At 36.3% G+C, this 23,979-nt stretch overlaps 1 protein-coding gene and 3 non-coding genes across 4 annotated transcripts; 2 read left to right on the top strand and 2 right to left on the bottom strand.

Annotated features, from left to right (window-relative positions):
- Window positions 1–688: 688 nt before the first annotated feature.
- On the top strand, window positions 689–762 carry TRNAR-CCG (transfer RNA arginine (anticodon CCG)). Its single transcript has one exon. It is a non-coding gene; the product is annotated as a tRNA-Arg (tRNA).
- A 7,708-nt stretch (window positions 763–8,470) lies between these two features.
- On the bottom strand, window positions 8,471–8,555 carry TRNAL-CAG (transfer RNA leucine (anticodon CAG)). The gene has a single exon. It is a non-coding gene; the product is annotated as a tRNA-Leu (tRNA).
- A 62-nt stretch (window positions 8,556–8,617) lies between these two features.
- LOC136412513 (metalloprotease TldD-like) lies at window positions 8,618–10,036 on the top strand. Its single transcript, XM_066395586.1, has one exon. It carries the CDS (start codon window positions 8,618–8,620, stop codon window positions 10,034–10,036), a length of 1,419 nt encoding a protein of 472 aa, XP_066251683.1.
- An 11,288-nt stretch (window positions 10,037–21,324) lies between these two features.
- TRNAS-UGA (transfer RNA serine (anticodon UGA)) lies at window positions 21,325–21,412 on the bottom strand. The gene has a single exon. It is a non-coding gene; the product is annotated as a tRNA-Ser (tRNA).
- Window positions 21,413–23,979: the final 2,567 nt, after the last annotated feature.

Here is a 23,979-nt window from a genome sequence, read left to right as displayed (position 1 = left end):
GAGCATAAAATATTAGGATTAAATAGTGGAAATTTATGCGTATATATAGAAAAACAAGGTAATGATGAAATGGTTTGTCATCATTCTCAGTATGGAATGATGATAGAAAAAAGATATTTTGAAAGTATTCTTAAAGTTGGCAATCAAGAAATCGACGATTTTATTGATATAGCAAATTTGCGTGCAAAAGAGTGTTTCTTTATCAACAATCAAAAACTAAGCTATACAGATCGGGACGATATAATAAGAGAAGCAGTGGAAAGTGACTTTGACGTTTTGTCACAATATAGTAACGTAAAAAGCATTTTTTTTGATGAAGAGCCAGTTAATAGAATGGTCAATGAAATGGAAAAGTTCAATTTACGATCTTCAAGAGCTGTAAAAGAGGAGGTATCAGATAATTTCAACTGTAAGGTAGTGAGTTTAGACTCAATTTTATATCTTTCTCCCGATACATGGAAAATATGGGTAAATGGAAAACTGTTTATAAATACTAAGGATTTAAAAGTGCACTCAGTCACTGAAAATTATGTAACTTTTGTATGGACCGTAGATCAAAAAGCAATAAAAAAGCATGCGAATGATTCTCAAAATGTATATTTTGGATATGGGAGTATTATGTTTACGCTTTATCCAAAACAAAAATTTGACTTGGATGGCTTATCTATTAAATAACTTAAATATATATGCGCTTGTAGCTCAGTTGGATAGAGCGTTGCCCTCCGGAGGCAAAGGCCGTGGGTTCGAATCCCTCCAAGCGCACTTTTAATTAAATTTGACAATAGTACTTTCATATAAGATAATAAAGGGATTTATTTAGAATATAATTATGTCTGGTGGTACCATAAACAAAGTCATACTAGTTGGTAATTTAGGAAAAGATCCTGAAATTAGGACTACACAAAATGGAAAAGAAATGGCAAGTTTTTCAATAGCCACATCTGAAAGTTGGACTGACAAACTTTCCGGTATGCGCTCTGAAAAGACAGAGTGGCATAATATCGTAATTTTTAGTGAAGGATTAGTAAAAATCGTCAAAGATTTTGCACGTAAAGGCAGTAAAGTTTATGTTGAAGGTTCTTTGAGAACTAGAAAATGGACTGACCAAAACGGTAGTGAAAGATACACAACAGAGGTGGTTCTATATAATTTTAATAGCGCTCTTACTCTCTTGGATTCACGAAATAGTGCGCCAAATCCTGATTACAAGCCAAGTGAATACAAACAAGGTGAAACAGAACAAAAAGATAAACACGAAAGTTTTGACAACGATATAAAAGATGAACTACTCGACGATGAAATACCATTTTAACAATTTAAATTGAAATCTACATTTTTATGGACTGCTTGTGTTACTCCTTTTAATTGCAATGGGGATAGCATAGATTATAGCAGTTTGCAGCGTTTACTGACAATGCAAGTTAAAGCTGAAAATGGCGTAGTGTTGCTAGGTAGCACAGGTGAGAGCCTATCGCTTACTGATTCTGAAAAGCGTACATTAGTTGAATTCGTATGTAAGCTAAAATTAAATACAAAAATTATAATTGGCGTACCAGGAATGAATCTATATCAGACTCTTGAATGGCTTGATTTTTGCAAGGGTATGCCTATTCATGGCTATCTAATGACAACTCCCATTTATGCAAAGCCCGGAATTATGGGGCAGACTTTATGGTTTGAAAAGCTACTTGAAAAAGCACATGTGCCGGCTATGTTTTACAATATTCCATCGAGAGCAGGAGTGAGTCTTCACGCTGAAACTGTACGCAACTTATCTAGTCACGAAAAATTTTGGGCTATCAAAGATTCAAGTGGCACTGTTGATACTTTAACTCAGTATAAGAAAGTTGCACCAAATATTGAGGTCTTTTGCGGAGATGATAATATGATATCTGATATGGCCGCTTACGGTGCGGCTGGCCTGGTTTCCGTTGCTGCCAATGTTTGGCCACGCATAGCGCATGAATACGTTAAGCAATGTCTGAACGACGAACTCTCTTCACTGTCATTCCAGCGCGTGACGCTGGAATCCAGAAGGAAACCTGTTCAAATGACAGGAAATGACATGAAAAGTTCAACAGATATCTGGCAACAGGCTTGCGAAGCGTTATTTACTGCCAGCAACCCAATACCCACTAAAGCACTTTTGCATGATATTGGTCTTATAGAACATCAAACTGTCCGCCTACCGCTCAGCACAGAAGACTTGCCGTCTGTTGATGAGATAAAAAAAGCAACCGAAATAATTCTAAATTTGGAGAAAGTTAATCATTGTTGTCATCCTATGGCTTGACCCAGTTATCTAAGTGGAGAAAGTCACCTCTCCCCACTCGACTTCAAAACCGGACTAGTGACTTTCACCACATCCGGCTTCTCTCTAACTTGGTGTTTGTCATACATACTTCTCCATGTAATTAACATTTCAAAGCTTGGTAAATTTGTTTTTATAGCTTAAATACAGCATTCTCTATATTACTAGAGAAGTCGTATTCATTCATACCTAACACTTAATGTTGGCTCATAACATATTAACCACTACTCACAACTTTACCTTCCAAATTACAGTGTCCACGTCAGCATATCCTAAACATTACTTTAGGCCTTGGCTTCTTAGACAATCCCTCATTATAGGTGCATACGGGTAGCTCCCTGCTTAAAGAATAAGAGCATCTATAATGTTACTCCGTTCCATGAAATTGTTTCATGTTAGACTTAGGTTCCAACTTTTTGCCGGGAGATGGGAAACATCTTAATCAGACCAGTCAAGTTCTAATTATCCACTTTCTCCGTACCTTTTGGTCTATGCGTTAACCAACCTTATTTCGCATATCGTTCGTTACGACAATTCAGGCATTGGTTCCTCTCGTAACCATATCTAACTCTGTTTGCAGGGATTCACTATAAGGTTTAGTGTTACCTGCTTTTATCTCATGCTTGCATCCTAGAGGTTGCCACTCTCTAAAATGTGAGACATACATTACCCACGATGTCTAGGGAAGATGGAATTTTACCATCACAAAATCACGACTTTCGGGTCGCACCAACTGTACGAACACTGCAATATGGTACGATATCACATAGTAAACGACGTCATGAAGGTAGCTGACACTGGTTCCTTTATGACGGCAGTGCTTGACACTGGGATGGCTTTGTTGCATCGCACCTTATGCGGTAGTAATTTACGATAAATTCATGTAGCCATTTCGAATTTAGCCATACCAATGTCAGTAAATTGATTGTATCTGTTCAGGCAATGGCGTCAACTTAAGGAAAAATATCAGCGATAGTGTATAAAATTTCTCTCTAAATTTTTTATCATTAAATTATCCAAAGAGTGCAATAAACAGCACTTTTGTTTCTGTTTTATTTCAACAAAGAAGTCTAAAATGTGTCCTTAAGTTGACGCCATTGTCTGTTCAGCAGTTGTGTTAAAAGTCAATAGAAAAATTGATGTAGCTGTGAATAAGTACTTAAGATTTGTGTGGGCGTACTTATTCACAGCTACGCTATTACTATATAGAAGCAGTCTTAGGACTATATTCCTCAGTAAAAACCCTGTCATCTCTGACTAAAGAGTTAGCAAGAATAAGCAATTTCCTCATAGCAGCAGTAGAAGCAATTTTATATGGCTTTTTATATTGATTATATAATCTAGTAAAGAAAGGTTTGATATAAGAATTAACTTTTTGTGCACTGAGAATACACATGTGTAAAACTTTCCTGATTTGTGATCTACCTCCCTGAATGCACCTTTTTCCTCTACTAAAACCACTATCTCGATTAAAAGGCGCAAGTCCGACAAGGCTAGATATTTGTTTTTCTTGAAGAGTTCCAAGTTCAGGTAAATAGCAGATCAAAGTTAGGGCTGTGATTTTACTTATACCTGGTATACTGGTTATTGATATGTATTTTTTTGCAAGGTCTTGGTTTTGATCGATAAATGTAATCATTTCATCTTCTAAAGTTTTTATTTGATTGTGTAAAATTGCAAGAAGATCTTCTATCTGCTTGATTATAGATGTATCAGTTACCTGTTGGATTTGATTTTTTTGTATTTTTGCTATTTCTACTAGCTGGTTTCTACGAGATAATTTTTGTTTCAAGCAATCAATATTACTATTACCAACTGTTAAGGGAGTAGCACGCATATCTGTGTTATTAATATAACGTGAAATGATACTGCAGTCTATTTTATCAGTTTTTGTAGTAATACCAAGGCTTTTAGCATAGTCTCTCACCCACCTTGGTTGAATGACGTACACCTCAAAACCATTGCTTAGTAAAGTATAGGCACATAATTTTTCGTACCCACCAGTTGCTTCAAGTCCAACTTTAGTTACATTATGCAAACGTAAAAAGTCTAGTGTTTTATCGATGCCTTGTACACTGTTGTCAAACATTTTATAATGTCCAAGTGGGTGAATGTGGATATCCAATTTACTTTTGCTAACATCAATGCCAGCAATAATGTTTGATGAATTCATAATTCCTCCATAATAATAACATATACTGCATTTTCCAGTCTTATATACGAGCCTAAAAGCTCAATCAGTTGTTCGGAACTTTCAGTATAATCAACCAGAGAAGAGAACCTTGCTCCATTACGGTCCTTATGACCAGAAAAGCCGACGGTTCCTCTTCTTTATACATCTTTATATTACTACTTCTTAATACTTATAAAGACTTAATTTCAACATATAAGGGAAGTGGCTAATGTACAAATATTGAAGCAAAGTGCATGACACACAGATGTACGAACATTTGTTTGCAAAGGTAGTTTGTACAACAAATGGTGTCATTCCAGTGTCAAGCACTGGAATGACACCATCATAAAGTGAAATTAGATTCCAGTGGGGAGTGTTAAATAAAGTGTGTCAAACCGCATTTTTAATTCAACTCAATTTTCAATCTACCAGGAAAGAAAGTATCAAGCTGAGAGATGGTTAACGCCCAGTCATGTACAGGCATAGTCCATTTTTCCTCTGCTTTCTTTATAGCACAATATACCTGTTTATACAAGGCATTTGTGCTGGTAAATGAACCCTTAGTTTTAGTGAATTTTCTGATCTGTCTATGCAACCCCTCAATTGGGTTGGTAGTATAAATTAGGCTTCTAACAGGGCCAGAATACTTGAAATAACCAGACAAATTTTCCCAATTGTTCTGCCACGATTTTACAACCAATGGATACTTTTCTCCCCATTTTTCTTCCAGCTCAAGTAAGTAATTCTCAGCAATTTCTCTACTTGTAGCACGATATATTTTTTTCAAATCATTCATGAAAACTTTTACATCTTTGCTCGATACATATTTTAGTAAATTCCTTATTTGATGCACGATACATAGCTGTACCTCTGCGTTAGGAAATACGCTGTTTATTGCTGTAGGAAAGCTTTTTAGACCATCAACACATGCAATTAGAACATCTTCTACCCCTCTTTCTTTGAGGTCATTTAGCACCCCTAACCAGAAGTTAACTCCTTCGCTTTCAGCTAAATAAAAGCCCAAAACTTCTTTTCTGCCATTCTGGTCTATACCTAATATATTGTACATACATTTACTTACACAACGTCCATCTTCTTTCACTTTAAAGAACATTCCATCCATAAAAACTATTGGATAAATCGCTTACAGCGGACGGTTGCGCCATTCATTGATTACTGGTAGCAGTTTATCAGTAATGCTGGATATCTCTGCTGCCGATATTTTGTGATCATAAATTTCCTCGACATGTGACGCTATATCTCTATAGCCCATACCACTGGCAAATGTACTTAATACCTTTGCTTCAAGCTCTGGATGTAGGCTTGTTTGTCTTTTTCTGACTATTTGCGGTTCAAAACTTCCTTCTCTATCTCTTGGCGTTAAAAGCTCAAACGACCCTGCACTTGTGCGCAAAGTCTTCGCATTTCTTCATCTTCATTTGATAAGTGATTTTCTATTTCACCTTCCAAGCTTGCCTCCAACAGCCTTTTTATCAATGGTGTTAATGCTCCACCCCTTCCTGTTAGCGGTTTACCTTCTCTGATAGATGATAAAATATTTGATTCTAGTTCTTTGTAATCTACCAATCCGTTAGTTCTATTTGCTATTTTTTGACTCATGTCAAACCTCCATTTTTTTATATCAATTATTACTTTGTTTTTCGGTTTGACACAGTTTATTTAACACTCCCCATACAACAGGAGTATGGTCAGACGGATTTTCTAGCTTACGCAATCTATCATCTATGTAGCATGTTTCCAATTTATCTACAGCTTGTGGTGATAACAGCATATAATCTATTCGCATTCCTTGATTATTTCTGAGTGAATTGCCTTGATAATGCCACCAAGTGAATTGTTGCAAATTTGGGTGAGATATTCTAAACGCATCTTTAAACCCAAGATTCAAGATCGCTCTTAACTTCTCACGTTCTCTTATATGAAAGCACACTTGGCCATTCAATAAGTTTGAATCAAAGACATCAATTTCATCCGGTGCAACATTATAATCGCCAGCTATAATAGTTAACTCTTCATTCTTTAACAAAGTGCTCATCCTTTCATATAGATTATCAAAAAACTTGAGTTTATATTCAAATGCTTGAGAGTCCGGGCTTTGACCGTTTGGAACGTATACACTTCCCACCCTTACCTTCTGATTATTGTGCTTTATTATGCACTCTATATAACGCGCTTCTTGATAACCTTCTACGATATCAATCTTAAACTTCTCCAGTATCGGATATTTAGATAAAACACAAACGCCATTTCTTGCAACTTGTCCATAGACAGCACATTCATATCCCAGCTTCTCTATCTCTGCATAAGGAAATTGCTCTTCCATACATTTTATCTCTTGCAGCAAAATTATATCTATCTGACTATCAACTATAAAACTACAAAGTTGGTTAACTCTTTTACGTATGGAGTTTACATTCCAAGTTGCAATCTTTAGCATCAACAATCCTTATTAATTATATCAATTAAACTCTCTCCAGTAGGCAACCTCGATGTTATAATTTTTTTCCATTTGATTAACTTTAAACTATCAGCAATGTTTTTACTCATGGTATATGCAACTGCATTATTCATCACATGAGATAGCCCACTTTTTAGAACTAATGAACAAAATATCCTTGCTGTCTGTGAGGAAAAAAAAGCAACACTATCAATTTTACCATCCAATAGTAAATTTTTACACCTATTAGTTAGATTCCTTTTTATAATTGTTTTATAGAGTACAACTTCTCTTACGTTAAAATCTTCTTCAGATAATCTCTTTTTTAGGTCACATGATACTTCTTGTCCCCTTATATACAAGAACTTTATTGCGTTTGAATAATGAGCTTTTATGAATGATATCAGACCATCAACGTTGCTGTCTGCTGAGATTATATCAGAAAATCCCAAATTTTTTGCAGCCTGCATGGTTGAATTACCAACTGTAATAATCGGAAAGTCATCCTCTTTGCATATTTGACTAAAAGCCTTTACACTGTTTTTACTTGTAGATATCACAACGTCAAATTCGTACGCAGATATATCAGGATTTAAGTACTTTATTGTGAATACTGGTTCTATAAAAACTTTGTATCCATACTTTCTCAATATATTTCTTGTATTGAACGAGTCCAATAAAGGCCTCGTTAATAAAATAGACTTCATTCTGATTTATTTCACTACTAGTAAAATAGTACCCTTTATACACAAATTACTGAATAAAAACTTTTATTTTGATAGCTTGAGCAATTATTCAAGTAATTGATGTGGAAGTAGGAGTACTAAGCGCTCCTACCCCAATAAGCCCACAATTTCTGCTTACACTTTTTTGACGCTAATTACATCGAACTCTTTTGAATGGCTTCCTTCAGTGGAATTATATAGCTAATATTCCTGTATAAGTTAAATAAGTTAATACTTAAGCTTGTACTCTTGCAGTATTTGAAGAGAGATTCTCAAGGACGTTTTTTGTCTGTGGTTCACTAATCATAGTTTGAACGATATTAGCTGCCATAATAACACAGCCTAGAATAAAAAAAGGCGTAGAAACAAAATAAATAACAGAAGACTCAAAAAGCGACATAGATGCAATACCTCCTATTAGAAATGAAGCACTGGATGCTATATCAAGATAGATCTTTGTTAACTTTTTTTGTCCTGGAGTGTTTTTTATGTCAGATTTCTTATTAAGATTCTGTTGTCGGGAATGATCATTTAGTGACCATATATTTAAAGCAAACGAAAGTGCACTGAATATAGTGCCGGCAATACTAAAATACAGACTTAAGACAGGAATATTCAAGACCAATGCCGCTATGTATCCAATGAAAGAGATAGTAGATAGTGTAGTAACTAAGCGTTTCGAGTAAGTTCGTACCTTCTTTCTGCAGGCTAACTTATCTTTTTCACCATACATAGCATAAATATTACCTAATACGTTATATTATAGCATTAATTAATTCAACAAGCAATATGGAAGCTAAGAGTGCCCGAGAGAAGACTTGAACTTCCACAACTTAAAAAGTTACTAGCACCTGAAGCTAGCGCGTCTACCAATTCCGCCACCCGGGCTTTTTATAGTTTACTATGTTAAAGTTAAATAATATACTTAAACAATTTTTAGTTCAAAGGTAATGCCAAATCTAGATCAAATATTTTTTGCTCAAAACAATGTTAATATTAATAACGTATATAAAATAGTCAATAACGCTTTGAGCAATAGCGATGGTGGTGAGCTGTTTCTAGAATTTTGCCAGTCGGAGTCCCTGGTTTTTGAGGATAACATATTAAAACACATGGACTTGAATACTAGAAGGGGATTTGGTTTAAGGTCTTTTTGTGAAGATAGTACATCTTTCGTTTGTTCTTCTGAGATCAGCGAAAAAGAAATTAGTAATGCTGCTTCTATGGTAAAAAGCTCAGTGTCTTTAAACAAGACAAATTCAATAAATTTAAACGAAGAGACAAAAAGCCTATATTCGAGGATTAACCCTATAAATGAAATGGATCTGAATTCAAAGATTAAGCTACTCAATGAGGTTAATGAGTATGTAAGGTCCAAAAATAACTGCGTGAAGCAAGTAAAAATAACTCTAAGTGGAGAATGGCAAGTTGTACAAATAATAAAGGGTGATCACAGATTAAGCGATATCAGGCCTCTGGTACGTTTTAATGTGCTAGTCATTGTAGAAAAAGATGGCCGTACTGAAAGAGGTTCCGCAGGGCATGGTGGAAGGGACTCTTATAGTAAGTTTATTTCTGAGAAAAAGTGGAAAGAAGTTGCAAACCAAGCGTTAGAACAAGCACTGGTAAATCTTGAAGCAATTCCAACTCCAGCCGGAGAAATGACAGTCGTTTTAGGTCCAGGCTGGCCAGGAATATTGTTACACGAAGCCGTGGGTCATGGACTTGAGGGCGACTTCAATCGCAAAAAAGTCTCAGCATTTTCAAATTCTGTGGGTAAACAAGTAGCAGCTAGTGACATCACAGTAGTTGATGACGGAACTCTGCCCAATTTGCGCGGCTCTATCAGCGTAGACGATGAAGGCACTCCACCCAGTTATAATATATTGATAGAGGATGGGATTCTAAAAGGATACATGCAGGATCATATGAACGCTAAACTCATAGGTGTAAGCCCAACTGGTAATGGTAGAAGAGAAAGTTATAAAGAAGTTATTATGCCGCGCATGACAAACACCTATATGTTGCCCGGAAAGTATACACCGAAGGAAATAATATCTAGCGTAAAGAAAGGTCTATATGCAGTAAATTTCGGTGGTGGGCAGGTTGATATAACGTCAGGAAAATTTGTTTTTTCATCTTCGGAAGCTTACCTAATAGAAAATGGCAAAATTACACAGCCAGTAAAAGGAGCAACACTAATTGGTGACGGTCCAACAGTGTTGAAAAAAGTATCTATGGTTGGTAATGACTTAAAGTTAGATCCTGGTGTTGGCACATGCTCGAAAGATGGACAAAATGTGCCCGTTGGAGTTGGTCAGCCGACACTCAAAGTCGACGCAATAACTGTTGGTGGAACTGAGATATAGATAAGGGCTAAAACGGATTCCAGCGCACGGCGCACAGCTGTACAAACATTGTGATTTGGAAGCAATTGCCACCAATAGGGTGTCATCCCAGTGTCTGGGCACTGCCTTTGTGTTTGAGGCAAAACTGGCTATAACATTTAACACACTGCTTTCGCAAATAAATGTTCGTACAGTTAGTGCGACCCGAAAGTCGTGATTTTGTGATGGTAAAATTCCATCTTCCCTAGACATCGGGGGTAATGTATGTCTCACATTTTAGAGAGTGGCAACCTCTAGGATGCAAGCATGAGATAAAAGCAGGTAACACTAAACCTTATAGTGAATCCCTGCAAACAGAGTTAGATATGGTTACGAGAGGAACCAATGCCTGAATTGTCGTAACGAACGATATGCGAAATAAGGTTGGTTAACGCATAGACCAAAAGGTACGGAGAAAGTGGATAATTAGAACTTGACTGGTCTGATTAAGATGTTTCCCATCTCCCGGCAAAAAGTTGGAACCTAAGTCTAACATGAAACAATTTCATGGAACGGAGTAACATTATAGATGCTCTTATTCTTTAAGCAGGGAGCCACCCGTATGCACCTATAATGAGGGATTGTCTAAGAAGCCAAGGCCTAAAGTAATGTTTAGGATATGCTGACGTGGACACTGTAATTTGGAAGGTAAAGTTGTGAGTAGTGGTTAATATGTTATGAGCCAACATTAAGTGTTAGGTATGAATGAATACGACTTCTCTAGTAATATAGAGAATGCTGTATTTAAGCTATAAAAACAAATTTACCAAGCTTTGAAATGTTAATTACATGGAGAAGTATGTATGACAAACACCAAGTTAGAGAGAAGCCGGATGTGGTGAAAGTCACTAGTCCGGTTTTGAAGTCGAGTGGGGAGAGGTGACTTTCTCCACTTAGATAACTGGGTCAGCTACTTGGATGACACTTTTGTACTTGATGCAAGATTATATCTTGAAAAAATTAAGTTTTGATGCTATAAAATAATTGTAAATTTTGTCTCCGTGGTAGCTTTATGAATGTTGAAAGTAAAAAAATACACGATGCTAAAATAAAATTACCAATATTTCTTGATTATCAATCTACTACTAAAGTAGATCCCCGTGTTTTAGAGGTGATGATACCTTACTTTGGTGAGTTCAGTAATGCACACTCTCGCAGCCATTCATTTGGTTGGACTGCTGAAGAAGCAGTGGAAAAAGCAAGGAAACACATCGCTGATCTGGTGAACGCAGATAGCAAAGAAATTATCTTTACCTCAGGTGCAACTGAGTCAAATAATACGGCAATCAAGGGCGTTGCTCACTTTTATAAAAATAAAGGAAATCATATAATAACTGTCTGCACGGAGCATAAGTGTGTTCTGGATTCTTGTCGGCATCTGGAAAATGAAGGCTTTAAAGTTACATATTTGCCTGTTAAGCAAAACGGAATTATAGATTTATCAAAGCTTGAGGAAGCAATTACTGATAAAACAATCCTGGTTTCAGTGATGATGGTAAATAATGAAATCGGAGTAATTCAGCCTGTCAAAGAAATTGGTGTAATATGTAGAAAGCATAATATATTTTTCCACACAGATGCAGCTCAAAGCTTTGGAAAAGTTCCAATTGATGTTAATGAGATGTGCATTGATCTCATGAGTCTCTCTAGCCACAAAATTTATGGACCTATGGGAATAGGCGCATTATATGTACGTAGAAAGAATCCTCGTGTTAGGCTGATACCACTAATTAGTGGTGGTGGACAGGAAAGAGGCATGCGTTCTGGAACAGTTCCAACACCTCTTGCAGTTGGTTTTGGTGAAGCGGCACGTATTGCTAGAGAAGAAATGAAAAAAGAAACAACTAGAGTGGAAGAATTAAGGGATATTTTGTATAACAAGATAAAAGAAGCGTTTCCTGATATCGTTTTAAATGGTGATTATGAAAATAGAATTCCTGGCAACCTAAACTTGAGCTTTCCCTATGTTGAGGGTGAGTCTCTCATCATGGCAATCAAGGATTTAGCAGTAAGTTCTGGTTCTGCGTGCACGTCTGCGTCTCTTGAGCCTTCCTATGTAGTACGGTCGCTAAATAATGGCCATGACCTTGAGCATTCATCAATTAGATTTGGCCTAGGCCGATTTACAACTAGAGAAGAAGTTTTGTATGCAGCAGATCTTGTTGCTAAAAATGTTGGCCGACTGAGAGAAATGAGCCCACTTTGGGAGATGGTACAAGAAGGAGTAGATTTGAACACCGTGAAATGGGACTCTCATTAAATGTATCCGTTCCAACTGCAAATGCACTTTGAAATTACTCTGTACCGTTCACACTTAATTCTTCAATCTCACTAATAGAAAGGCCAGTAAACTTGACAATAGTGTTGACATCAACATTATTAGCCAGCATTGCTTTTGCAACTTCAATTTTCCCTTCAATTTTCCCTTCCTCTTTACCGATTTGGATGCCTTTTTCAGTAGCAAGATCAAGTCTGTATTCAAGAATGGCTTCTTCTTTGCGTAGATCCATTATTCTTTCCTCGTAAGCTACTAAATCTTTTTCATTCCAGCTAAACCTGTCTAATTCATCGTAGGCTAACTTTATTATCGGTGCTTTTTCTGCTATTTTCCTTAAGTCTTCTTCCGTAGTTTCATCTGCATATTTGAAGAAAAATAACCAACGATCCACTATGCTTTCTAGCTGTTCTTCCTTATTCTTAGGAAATTTAGGTAGTTCAATAAATACAAATTGAAAATCTTTTAAGTCATGCTCATTGGTTTTCTCATCTCTTATAGTGTGGCTGGATATATAATCAACTTCTTCAGGAAGTAAGTTACAATTTGATATAGCAATAAAGAAGATTTTCTTTAAATCAATGTAGTTGCCAGATTTATCTAATTGTCTTGAGTAAGCCTTAGCAGCATACAGTTGAGCTCGTTTTTCGAAGCCTTTATCGCGAGTAAGCTGCATTTCAATCACATACCTGGTCCCACTAGAATCCCTGCAAAGAACATCAACTATACTTTGCTTATCAGATGCAATTTCAGGATCCATTATAGTACTGAGGAGTTCCACTTCTTGTATAGTATTTATCTCGGTAAATCCTAAAATATCATTCAAAAAATGTATGAGAATATTCTTATTTTTTTCAGTGCCAAATATTTTTTTGAAGGTCAAGTCCAGCTTAGGGTCGAGAAACTTAGATAAAGCCATAGCCAAAGTGCTTAAAAATATTAATAATTATACACACAATTATTCAACCATATTTTTGAAGATAGCTATAGCTATGCCGCCGCGAACCGTCATACCGCGATTCATTCGCGGTATCTCGGCATAGATTCCGCTAACTAGTAGCGGAATGACGATTGTGCATCGTGCTTTGCTAAAAAAAATCACAGAATACAGTCTGGTTACATTACTCTAGCTATACGCAACAACTTTACTTTCAACAACTTTATTAGCAATAATACGACTTTCATAATCAATATTTATTATATCAGATAGTGAATTAATATCAGTATAACTACCAAAACTTTCCATTGTTGATTCCACTACCTCTACTATTTTTAAAAAGCCGATTCGTGACTTCAAAAATTCATTAACAGCTATTTCATTTGCAGCATTGAGCACAATACTGTTTGTTTGTGGAGCAGAAGAGTTTAACACTGCCATGCTAAGCTTTAGCGCAGGAAAACGCTTATGGTCTGGTTCTTGAAAGGTCAATTTTCCTTGCTTTGTTAAATCTAATTTACGATTTAAAGCTGATCTTTCCGGCCAAGACAAAGCATATGAAATGGGAATTGCCATGTCAGTCTCTGCAAGCACAGCAAAGTTGAACCCATCCTTATAAGTTACAATTCCATGTACTATTGACTCAGGATGCACTATTGCTTCAATTTTATCCGGGCTGATGTTAAACAAGTTATGTGCTTCTATTATCTCTAGTGCCTTATTCATCATTGTTGCGCTATCAATCGAGATTTTCTTTCCCATATTCCAAGTGGGGTGACTAAGCGCCTGATCTACTATGACATTTCTTAATTGCTCAGAACTATAATTTAAGAATGGTCCACCAGAAGCAGTAAGTATGATCTTTTCTATGCATTTGTCGTCATTTTGCAAAATTTGAAAAATTGCGTTGTGCTCAGAGTCAATAGAGATTATTTGTACGTTTTTTTCTTTAGCTTTTTTAAGTAATAACTTTCCACCGCAAACAATGCTTTCTTTATTTGCTAATGCAATGACTTTGGTACCGCTTTCTATAACCTCCATAACTGGCTCAAGGCCTGCAATGCCAACTATTGCAACAACTGAGAGATCAACAGGTATGGTAGCAATATTTGTAGCACCAATTGCTATTTTTACATCTGTACCAAGTAGATTTTCTTTTAAATCTTTGTAAAACCTTTCATCGGAGATAGCAACGTATTTTGCATTCAGCAGTTTTGCTTGGTGTGCCAGTAGAGCAAAGTTCGAATGGGCACTTAGTGCTTCCACTTGGTATTCTTCTCTTCTCTTTGAGAGCAAATCTACAGTCTTTTTTCCAACACTTCCTGTTGATCCTAAAACTGAAACCTTTTTCACTAAGACAAACTCATAACAACAGCAACTTTTCTTATTAGGCCTTCTTCCAACCATTCAATAGTTTTTAAGCGTTTAACCAAGTTCATGCCCGTGGTCATCGCCAACAGATGGTGAAGGACCAGGTGAAAAAGATTGACCATGGTGATCACCTGCATCATGCATGTCTTGCAAACCATCAGCATTATGAGCTATTTCGTTATTGGCATGAGGGTAATCATCTGAGTGATGTCCATCATCACCATGAGCCATATCCATTCCTTCTGATGGCATATCTTCCCCACCTCCACCTGAAAAATGTTCTGCAATGCTTTCAAGAAATTTTATGCCAAACATATTACCTGACTTTCCAAACAGTGTTACTAAACTACTGCCACTCACCAAACTTTCAAACACATTATTATAAGCAGCAATCGCCCCTTCATGAAAGTTGAACAACCATTTCATTCCATCCACGACTGTTGAAACAGAGTCACTATGACCAAGACCAAAACCACTTTTCTCACCAGCGGCTTCTTGGTGTTGCTGCTGCGCTTGCCATTCTGCAATGTTTGGACCTTGAGCTTCACTCATAAATTTTTACTCTCAACCTTAAGCTATTATTTTATCACAAATATTGCAAAATATCAATAGAGCTTTTGAATATAGCTAATACAAACAATTTTTGTTATCTTATATAGGACCCAGTTTGAAAAAAATCTGAATTCCAATGTCCACTACCTTTTACAAAGTTAAAACTTAAAAATATGACTGTTAGCAATAGTGTATATATCTTTAGCTATATATAATGAATGAATTTTTTTATATATTCGTTATTAGTATTTTGTATTTCCTGAACAGTTCCATGGGAAATGATCTCCCCTTCATATAATACTGCTATTTTATCAGCTATTTTAAATGCGCTATGAATATCATGTGTAATCGTGATAATTGTAGGGTTAAGATCTCTAGATAATTTTATTATTATCTCGTTTACTATATCTGACATAATTGGGTCCAATCCTGAAGTTGGTTCATCCAATATGATGATTTCTGGGTTGTGTGCAATTGCCCTTGCAAGTGCTACTCTTTTTTTCATTCCACCTGACAATTCTATTGGAAACATATCTGCTATATTTTCTTCCAATCCAACATCATTTAACTTCTCGATTGCTAGCTGTTTTGCCTCCTTTTTGCTGATATTAAAGCGCTTTTTATAATTAAAAGATATATTTTCCCACACTGTAACGTAGTCAAATAAAGCGGAATTTTGAAATAAACCCCCAAATTTATTTTTGCTTTTACTATTTATTTTAACAGACCCTGAGTCTGGAGCAAGCAAGCCGATAATTGTTTTTGTTAGTACAGATTTGCCGCTTCCTGAGCCACCAAGTATGACTAATGATTCCCCTTTTGATATATCAAGATTTAGATCTTTTAGTACTGTCCTGTCATCAAAAGATAAGCTTAAGTTCGATATTGATATTATGGGGTTACGCATGTATCAAAGTAATCATGTAGTTTGCTAAAATGATCAGTATGGACGATAAAACAACAGTTGATGTTGTAGCAACACCTACTCCTCGTGCACCTTCTTTGCAATGGTAACCGTAATAGCAACTTGAGACAGAAATTATGGCGCCAAAAGCAGTTGCTTTAGCTAGCCCAGTTACAAAATCGTACGTATTAAAGAACTGAGCTGTGTATTTAATGTATATATTTAGATTATGGTTAAATTCGAAGACTGCAGTGACATATCCTCCAAATATTCCTATTAGATCTGCACATACTGTAAGTATGGGAAATACTATGATTGACGCTAAAATCCTTGGTGCAATTAAATATTTGAAAGGGTTGATGTTCAAAGTTGTAAGAGCATCTATTTGTTCGGTGATGCGCATCGTACCAATTTCTGCTGCAACTGATGATCCAACCTTTCCTACCATTATTAAGCTGATCAAAACTGGTCCTAACTCTTTAATGATAGTGATCGTAACAAGTTTGGGTATTATCTGTTCTTGGTTAATTAATGGGTCACTCAAGCTACTTTGTAAAACTATCGCCGCTCCTATAAAAACTCCAGTGAGCCCAACAATTGGCAGAGAGAAAAAGCCTATCTCTATAATTTGTCTTGCTACGTTGCTAAAATAATATGGCGGCACAAGGCAGTGGTATAGAGATTGAATAAAAAATATGAATGCACTACCAAGCCTTAACAAAAAATTGATAAAGCACCTACCAATTATTCTAACACTATTTATATCAAAAAAGCTCACTTTGTATTCATTTTAGCTAGAGGTTAGTCTTACTGATTTTATTAACTTTATCGCAAAGTATAGCTGAGATATGTTTTAAGTTCAATATACTTGATGTTTTAATTTAAAGCTTAACCCAAGAAAGGTTTCCCTACGTCATACCGCAATTCATTCGCGGTATAGATTCCGCTAACTAGTAGCGGAATGACGGTTTTTCAAATTGTAGGTAAACCTAAGCCACTTTAGCTATAGAACTCAATTACGTAAGCAAACCTTACTTATTTTACTATCCCTGTTTACTTCCTGTAAAAAACATGTTACTAATGAATCGAATTTTGTAGTAGAATGGAGGAAGTTTTGGCAGTTCCAAAAAGAAAAAAGTCAAAGTCAAGGCGTAATATGCATCGTTCTCATCATGCTATTGAGCCTAAGAATGTTGTGGTATGTTCAACAACTGGGGAATTCATGTTGCCTCACAATGTAGCAGTCGATGGCAGTTACAAGGGAAAACGAGTTTTCATTAAGCAACAGGCAGAATGACTATTATGATATGTTATCTACGGTCAATAATAATATAGTTATTGCACTTGACGCTATGGGGGGCGATTTTGCGCCTCTTTCCGTAATTCAGGGTGCTGGTTTTTTTTTAGACAACCTTGTTGACTCAGGCATTAAAGTTTTTTTTCATATTTATGGAGATAAGGAAGAAGTATCTCCTTTGCTTTTGAAATATAAAAAAGTAAGTAACAATTCTGAGTTTACTCATTGTTCTGACAATGTCCTTGCAAATGATAAGCCATCTTTTGCACTGAGACATCGTAAAGACTCAAGTATGAAAGCTGCAATTGTTGCAGTGAAAGAAGGTAAAGCTTTCGGAGTGGTATCTTCAGGCAACACCGGAGCGTTGATGGCAATTTCCAGATTTGTTTTAGGAACATTACCAAATATTTATCGTCCTGCTATTGCCTCTATCTGTCCAACTAAGACAAAAAGCTTCGCTTTGCTTGACCTTGGTGCAAATGTTGATTGTAATGCTGACTCATTATTTCAATTTGCGTTAATGGGTAGTATATTTGCAAAAATAGCATTAAAAATTGACAATCCTGAAGTTGCTTTGCTGAATATCGGTACAGAAGAAGTTAAAGGTAATGACTCAGTGCGCGGCGCTTTTGAGTTGCTTAAAAACGCTCCAGGCATTAATTTCAAAGGGTATATAGAGGCAAGTGAATTTTTAGAGGGTAATATAGATGTGATTGTTGCTGATGGTTTTGTTGGCAATGTAATGCTCAAAACGGCTGAGGCAACCGCTAGTACCTTTATCAATCTAATAAAGCAGGAAGTATTCAACTCGTGGATAGCGAAAATGCTTGTTGGTATATTGTTAAAATCCAAACTAAATAAAGCATTAACGCGTTTTAATCCCAAAATTAGAAGTGGAGCTATGTTTTTAGGGCTGAATGGTATCATCATTAAAAGTCATGGAAATTCTGATGCTATTTCTTTTGCCCATGCCATAAAATTTGCAGTAAATGCAATTAGTGAAAATTTAAATCAAAAGATAATTAACGGGGTAAGTCATATTGAATAAGAGTTTCATATTAAGCACTGGATCTTACCTACCAAAAAAAATGTTGAGTAACAACGAAATTGCATCAATAGTTGAGACAAGCGATGAATGGATAAGGCAGAGAACAGGAATAGTTCAAAGGCATATAGCAGATGAAGGGGAATTAACGTCAGATCTAGCTGTAAATGCAGCAAAAAGTGCTATAGAAAAAGCGAGAATCTCAGTAGATGAAATTAATTTAATTGTAGTTGCAACAACAACACCTGATAAAACTTTGCCTAGCTGTGCAACGATTGTACAAAGTAAGTTAAAATGTAAAAATGCATTTTCTTTTGATGTACAAGCAGCATGCTCTGGTTTTATATATGCAGTTACAGTTGCTGATTCGCTCATAAAATCTAACAATAGAATAAAATATGCGCTCGTTATTGGTGCTGAAATAATGTCTAGGATTGTTGACTGGGAAGATAGGTCAACTTGTGTACTCTTTGGTGATGGTGCTGGTGCAGTGATAATAAAATCAGAAATGGGTAGCAGCGGCATCATATCAACAAACTTACACTCTGATGGCAATGTGGACATACTATGTACGAACGGAGGGATATCCTCAACTGGTGATTCTGGAAAAATATGCATGAATGGAAGAGAAGTGTTTAAACATGCAGTGGATAAGTTAACAGCTTCAGTAGAGGAAACACTAAGATGCAGCAATTTAAAAATTACTGATATTGACTGGTTAATTCCCCATCAAGCAAACATTCGTATTATTGAAGCAGTAGTAAAGAAATTAGATTTTCCTATAGAGAAAGTGATTAACACCGTTGATAAGCATGCAAACACCTCAGCGGCATCAATTCCACTGGCCTTAGACGATGCAATACAAAAATCAAAAATAAAATCAGGAAATCTGGTACTGCTGATTTCAATAGGTGCAGGCCTGACCTGGGGTTCCGTGTTGCTGCACTATTAGACTTCCTGCATTACCTCCTGTCACCCAAGTACCCTCTCTTGTCATTCCAGTACCTCTTTCTCCTGTCATCCCAGTGCCCCCTTTTGTCATCCCAGTAGCCCCTTCGGTGTCATTCCAGTCTGGAATCCAGTTCTTATTGTACATTCACCTGGTGTAAAGTTAAGTTTCCTGGATCCCAGTGTCAGCTACTCGGATGACAAAAAAAGGAGCACTGGAATGACAGCAGTCCTACGTCATACCGCGATTCATTCGCGGTATCCCTTAGCCGCTAACAAGCAGCGGGATGACGGTTGTCGTTTAGCTATAAATGTTTAAGAAATTTACCAAATGAAAAAAAAGGCAAAAAAAGCCCCGTGGTGGTTGGCTATTTACTATGTACTAAAATATCGGCGTTTTTTTATTCTAAAACGCTTGATTAAGAGCGATTTAGCTGCTTTTAACTTGCAACTAACCTACACCGCAAGTGTTTAAGAAATTTACCAAGCAGGAAAAAAGGCAAAGAAACCCCGTAGTAGCTAGCATTCAAATTCTCCCTTGTCAATTTGACGTTTTTTGCTGTCTTAAACGCTTTGTAAGCGCGTTTCGGCTTATATAGGTAAAAACCTAAAAATTTTTAAAGACATGCGATGCACGTAGTGCGAAAAATTAAACATGAGACGCCAAATACCCTAAGTTTTTTGTCATTAACCTGCACAGATTGCGAAGATAAATAAATAGCTTCAGTTTCATAATAATGGGGCTGGCGAAGGGTGTCAAGTAAGTTTTTCTTTTCCGTGAATTCCCTTTGAAGTCGAGTATTGAAAATTGACTGGAGAGTTGTGGATTACTTTGTATATATCATAACAAGCCATGGCGCTCTCGGCAAAACCACTTAATATTAACTTTAGTTTGCCTGAATAAATAGCTATATCTCCGATTGCATATATTCTATCTCTACTGGTTCTAAGTGTAGCTGGGTCGACAATTATGCGGCTATGTTCTAACTGTATACCCCAATTGTTTATTGGACCAAGATTCATTGATAGTCCAAAAAATGGCAGCAAAAAATCAGCGGATATTTCTTTTTCTTCCTTAGAGGCAATGTTTTTTACTATCACTGCGCTCAACTGCCCACTATTTCCGACTAGTTCGTGTAATTGATATGGCACTACCAGTTCTATCTTTCCATTATTTTTAAGTGATTCTAATTTATTTCTAGTTTCAGGAGTGCAGCGAAATTCCTTTCTTCTATGTATCACATAAATTTTCTTTGCAACTTTAGAAAGTTCTACAGTCCAATCAGCCGCAGAATCACCCCCTCCTGCAATGACTATAGTTTTGTCCTGAAAATCAGAAATTTTATTTACACTATAAAATACAGATTTATTTTCATATTCTAATATACCATTCAAGGGTGGACGGTTAGGTTCAAACATTCCGTTACCTGCAGCAATGATAACGGCTTTGCATTTTACCTCTGTACCTATGTTCGTTATGATAGTAAAGTTTTCACCTTCGTTGTTTGAAATCTTTTCCACTTTTTGACTTAAATGGTAAACAGGCTTAAATGGCGAAGCTTGCTCCATTAGCTGCTCAATTAATTTTTGAGCAGTAATTACAGGATAACCAGGTATATCATATATTGGCTTTTCTGGGTAAAGAGCTGTGCATTGTCCTCCTGCTTGATCCAAAACATCTATTATATGACATCTCATATCAAGCATTCCCGCTTGAAAAGCAGTGAATATTCCAACAGGCCCTGCACCTATTATTACGATATCGGTTTCCATATTCAGATGGTGATCTATTTATAGATATTAGCTTTCTTTGCTAACAAGGTCAATTTACAAAGGGATGTATTTTTAAAAGATGTGGCTAGATTAGATAAGATTTCCAGCGTTATGAACCACATAGTCCAAATAAGCTCTAAAAATCAGCTAACATAGCGGGATGCTGTGCGGACGGAATGGGATTCGAACCCATGGTACGCTCATCACGTACGTCAGTTTTCAAGACTGGTGCCTTAAACCGCTCGGCCATCCGTCCATTTCTTTTCTATCACAACATTTGATTTTAAGCAATCTATAAAAGCTTTACTTGCCCACGCAAAAGTTGCTAAACACACTACTCAATATTTCCTCAACATCAATAATTCCAATCACCGCACCAAGTTCAAATGCAGCAAGCCTCAAATCTTCAGATATCAACTCAATTGGATTATCGATATTAAAACGTTGTAAATGTTCCAGTGCTTTCTGCATGTGATTCCTATGTCTTTGCCGAGTAATCACAGGAGTGTCTCTATCATGCCCAAATTTTTCCTCTGCCCTCTCTTTTATGAGAGAGATCAATTTGTTTGTACCTATTTCCTTTAGAATAGAAATGGGTAAAAGATCTATGCCATTAATTTTTATATTGTGATTATTGATAACATCGTCAGCTTTGCTCAATACATAAATAGTATCGCTATTTACAACGTTGCAATTGATATTATAACGCTGTTCAAAAGGAAATAGTTCTATTCTTAAATCAGCTTCAAAAGACCTTTTTTTCGCTCGACTTATACCTTCTGATTCTATTGGATCTGAACTCTCACGAATTCCAGCAGTATCAGAGAGAATGATTGGGTATCCGCCAATGTCAATATGAGCTTCAAGTATATCTCTTGTTGTGCCTGCATATTCAGAAACAATAGCAATATCACGCTTGGCTAAGAAATTAAACAGAGTTGATTTACCGACATTTGGTTCACCAGTTATTACAATATGTAAACCCTCACGCAACCTTTCGCCCCGTCTATTATCATTTAAATGCTCTTGTATCAACTGCACGAGAGATTGCACTTCATTATTAATTTTTTCCAATTCACTTTTTTCTGCCCAAATGTCCGCTGGAAAGTCTATATATGCTTCGATTTTGGATTGTATCGTTATTAATCTTTGCCTCCAATTGCTGTATAGTCTCTCCAATTCTCCTGATATCTGCTTAATCGCTTGTTTAGCTTGCATTTTCGTCTCAGCATCAATTAAGTCTGCAATCCCTTCTATTTGCGTTAAGTCAAATTTACCATTTAGAAAAGCCCTAAGTGAGAATTCTCCAGGCTTGGCCATAACGAAAACTTTTGATAATTCCTCCAAGATGATTTTTATAACTGCCTTGCTTCCATGCACTTGTAACTCTATAACGTCCTCGCCAGTGAAACTGTTTGGAGCAGGGAAATAGATGATTATTCCATTATCTATCAATTGACTGGAATCATCATATAGATCAACTAAAGTAGCAAATCTTGGTTTAATTTCTATCTTAATATGAAAATGATTTAAAGCTTTAAGCGCGTAATTGCCTGAAATTCTGATTACTGCAACTCCTGACTTACCAAATACGGTCGACAAAGCGAAAATAGTTTCATTTGTGTTTGTCATTATTTATATAAACTACTTAGCAATGTTATACTTAAGAAACCAAAATACCTAATTTGAAAACATCTAAATTTTATTTATCTTGTCAATTTATAGTAATATAACACTATCATATTAATGAATATATTATATAAAAAAACTGTAAAGATCATCCAGGTGAAAATATTTATTTTGAAAACTGATAATATGATTTATAATGACTGACACAAGTTTTAAATATTTTATGCTCAAGAAATTAGCTTGGTACTGGTCTTTTGTAGAGTTAATTAAAGGGTTTGTTATTACATTAAAATATATGTTTAAGCCAAAGGTTACTTTGAGGTATCCTATGGAGAAGGGCCCTTTAAGTCCAAGGTTTCGTGGTGAGCATGCGTTGCGTAGGTATCCAAACGGTGAAGAACGATGCATAGCTTGTAAATTATGTGAAGTTATCTGCCCTGCTCAAGCAATAGTTATTGAAGCAGAGGAAAGAGAAGACGGTAGTCGCCGCACCACGCGCTATGATATTGATATGACAAAATGCATATACTGCGGACTTTGCCAAGAGGCATGTCCAGTTGATGCAATTGTTGAAGGTCCTAACTTTGAATTTGCTACTGAAACAAGAGAGGAGCTAATGTACAATAAAGAAAAGTTATTGCGTAATGGTGAAGTTTGGGAAGACGCAATTGCACTCAGGTTAAAAAAGAATAGGCCTTATTATTAATGTTCAGAGCTTATAACCCTGTTATCCATTATGATTTAGGGGCAGTGCCCACTAGGGGTGGTGTCATCCCAGTAGCTGATACACAACTGTACGAACATTTGTTTGCGAGGGCAGTATGTTAAATGTTATAGCCTGTTTTGCCTCAAACACAAAGGTGTCATCCCAGTGCTTGACACTGGGATCCAGTAAAATTGATTGTGAACAAGCACACTATACAACATTTTCAATGAAATTACAAAAAAGCTGGATTCCAGTGTCAAGCACTGGAATGACACCATTTGCTGTGCAATTTACCTTCGAAAATGAATGTTCGTATGGCTATGTGCGTGACACTGGGATGACACCGTTGGAAGAAGCAAACCGCCTTCAAGCTACATGTCCGTATAGGTTTATTTATGGTTAGGATTACTTTTTCAACCGAACAAAAAGTAAAAGAATACAGTGGTAAAGTCATTGGCTTTGATATATTACAACCAGATGCTTTGAAA

Source organism: Euwallacea similis, chromosome 12 (genome assembly GCF_039881205.1).
Source record: "Euwallacea similis isolate ESF13 chromosome 12, ESF131.1, whole genome shotgun sequence".
Classification (NCBI taxonomy): domain Eukaryota; kingdom Metazoa; phylum Arthropoda; class Insecta; order Coleoptera; family Curculionidae; genus Euwallacea; species Euwallacea similis.
The sequence above is the reverse complement of the archived record's forward strand: the minus strand, read 5'-3'. Positions and strand labels throughout refer to the sequence as shown.

Bases quoted from the DNA above. Each gene is read 5' to 3' on its own strand.
- LOC136412513 (XM_066395586.1), top strand. From the start codon at position 8,618: ATGCCAAATCTAGATCAAATATTTTTTGCTCAAAACAATGTTAATATT.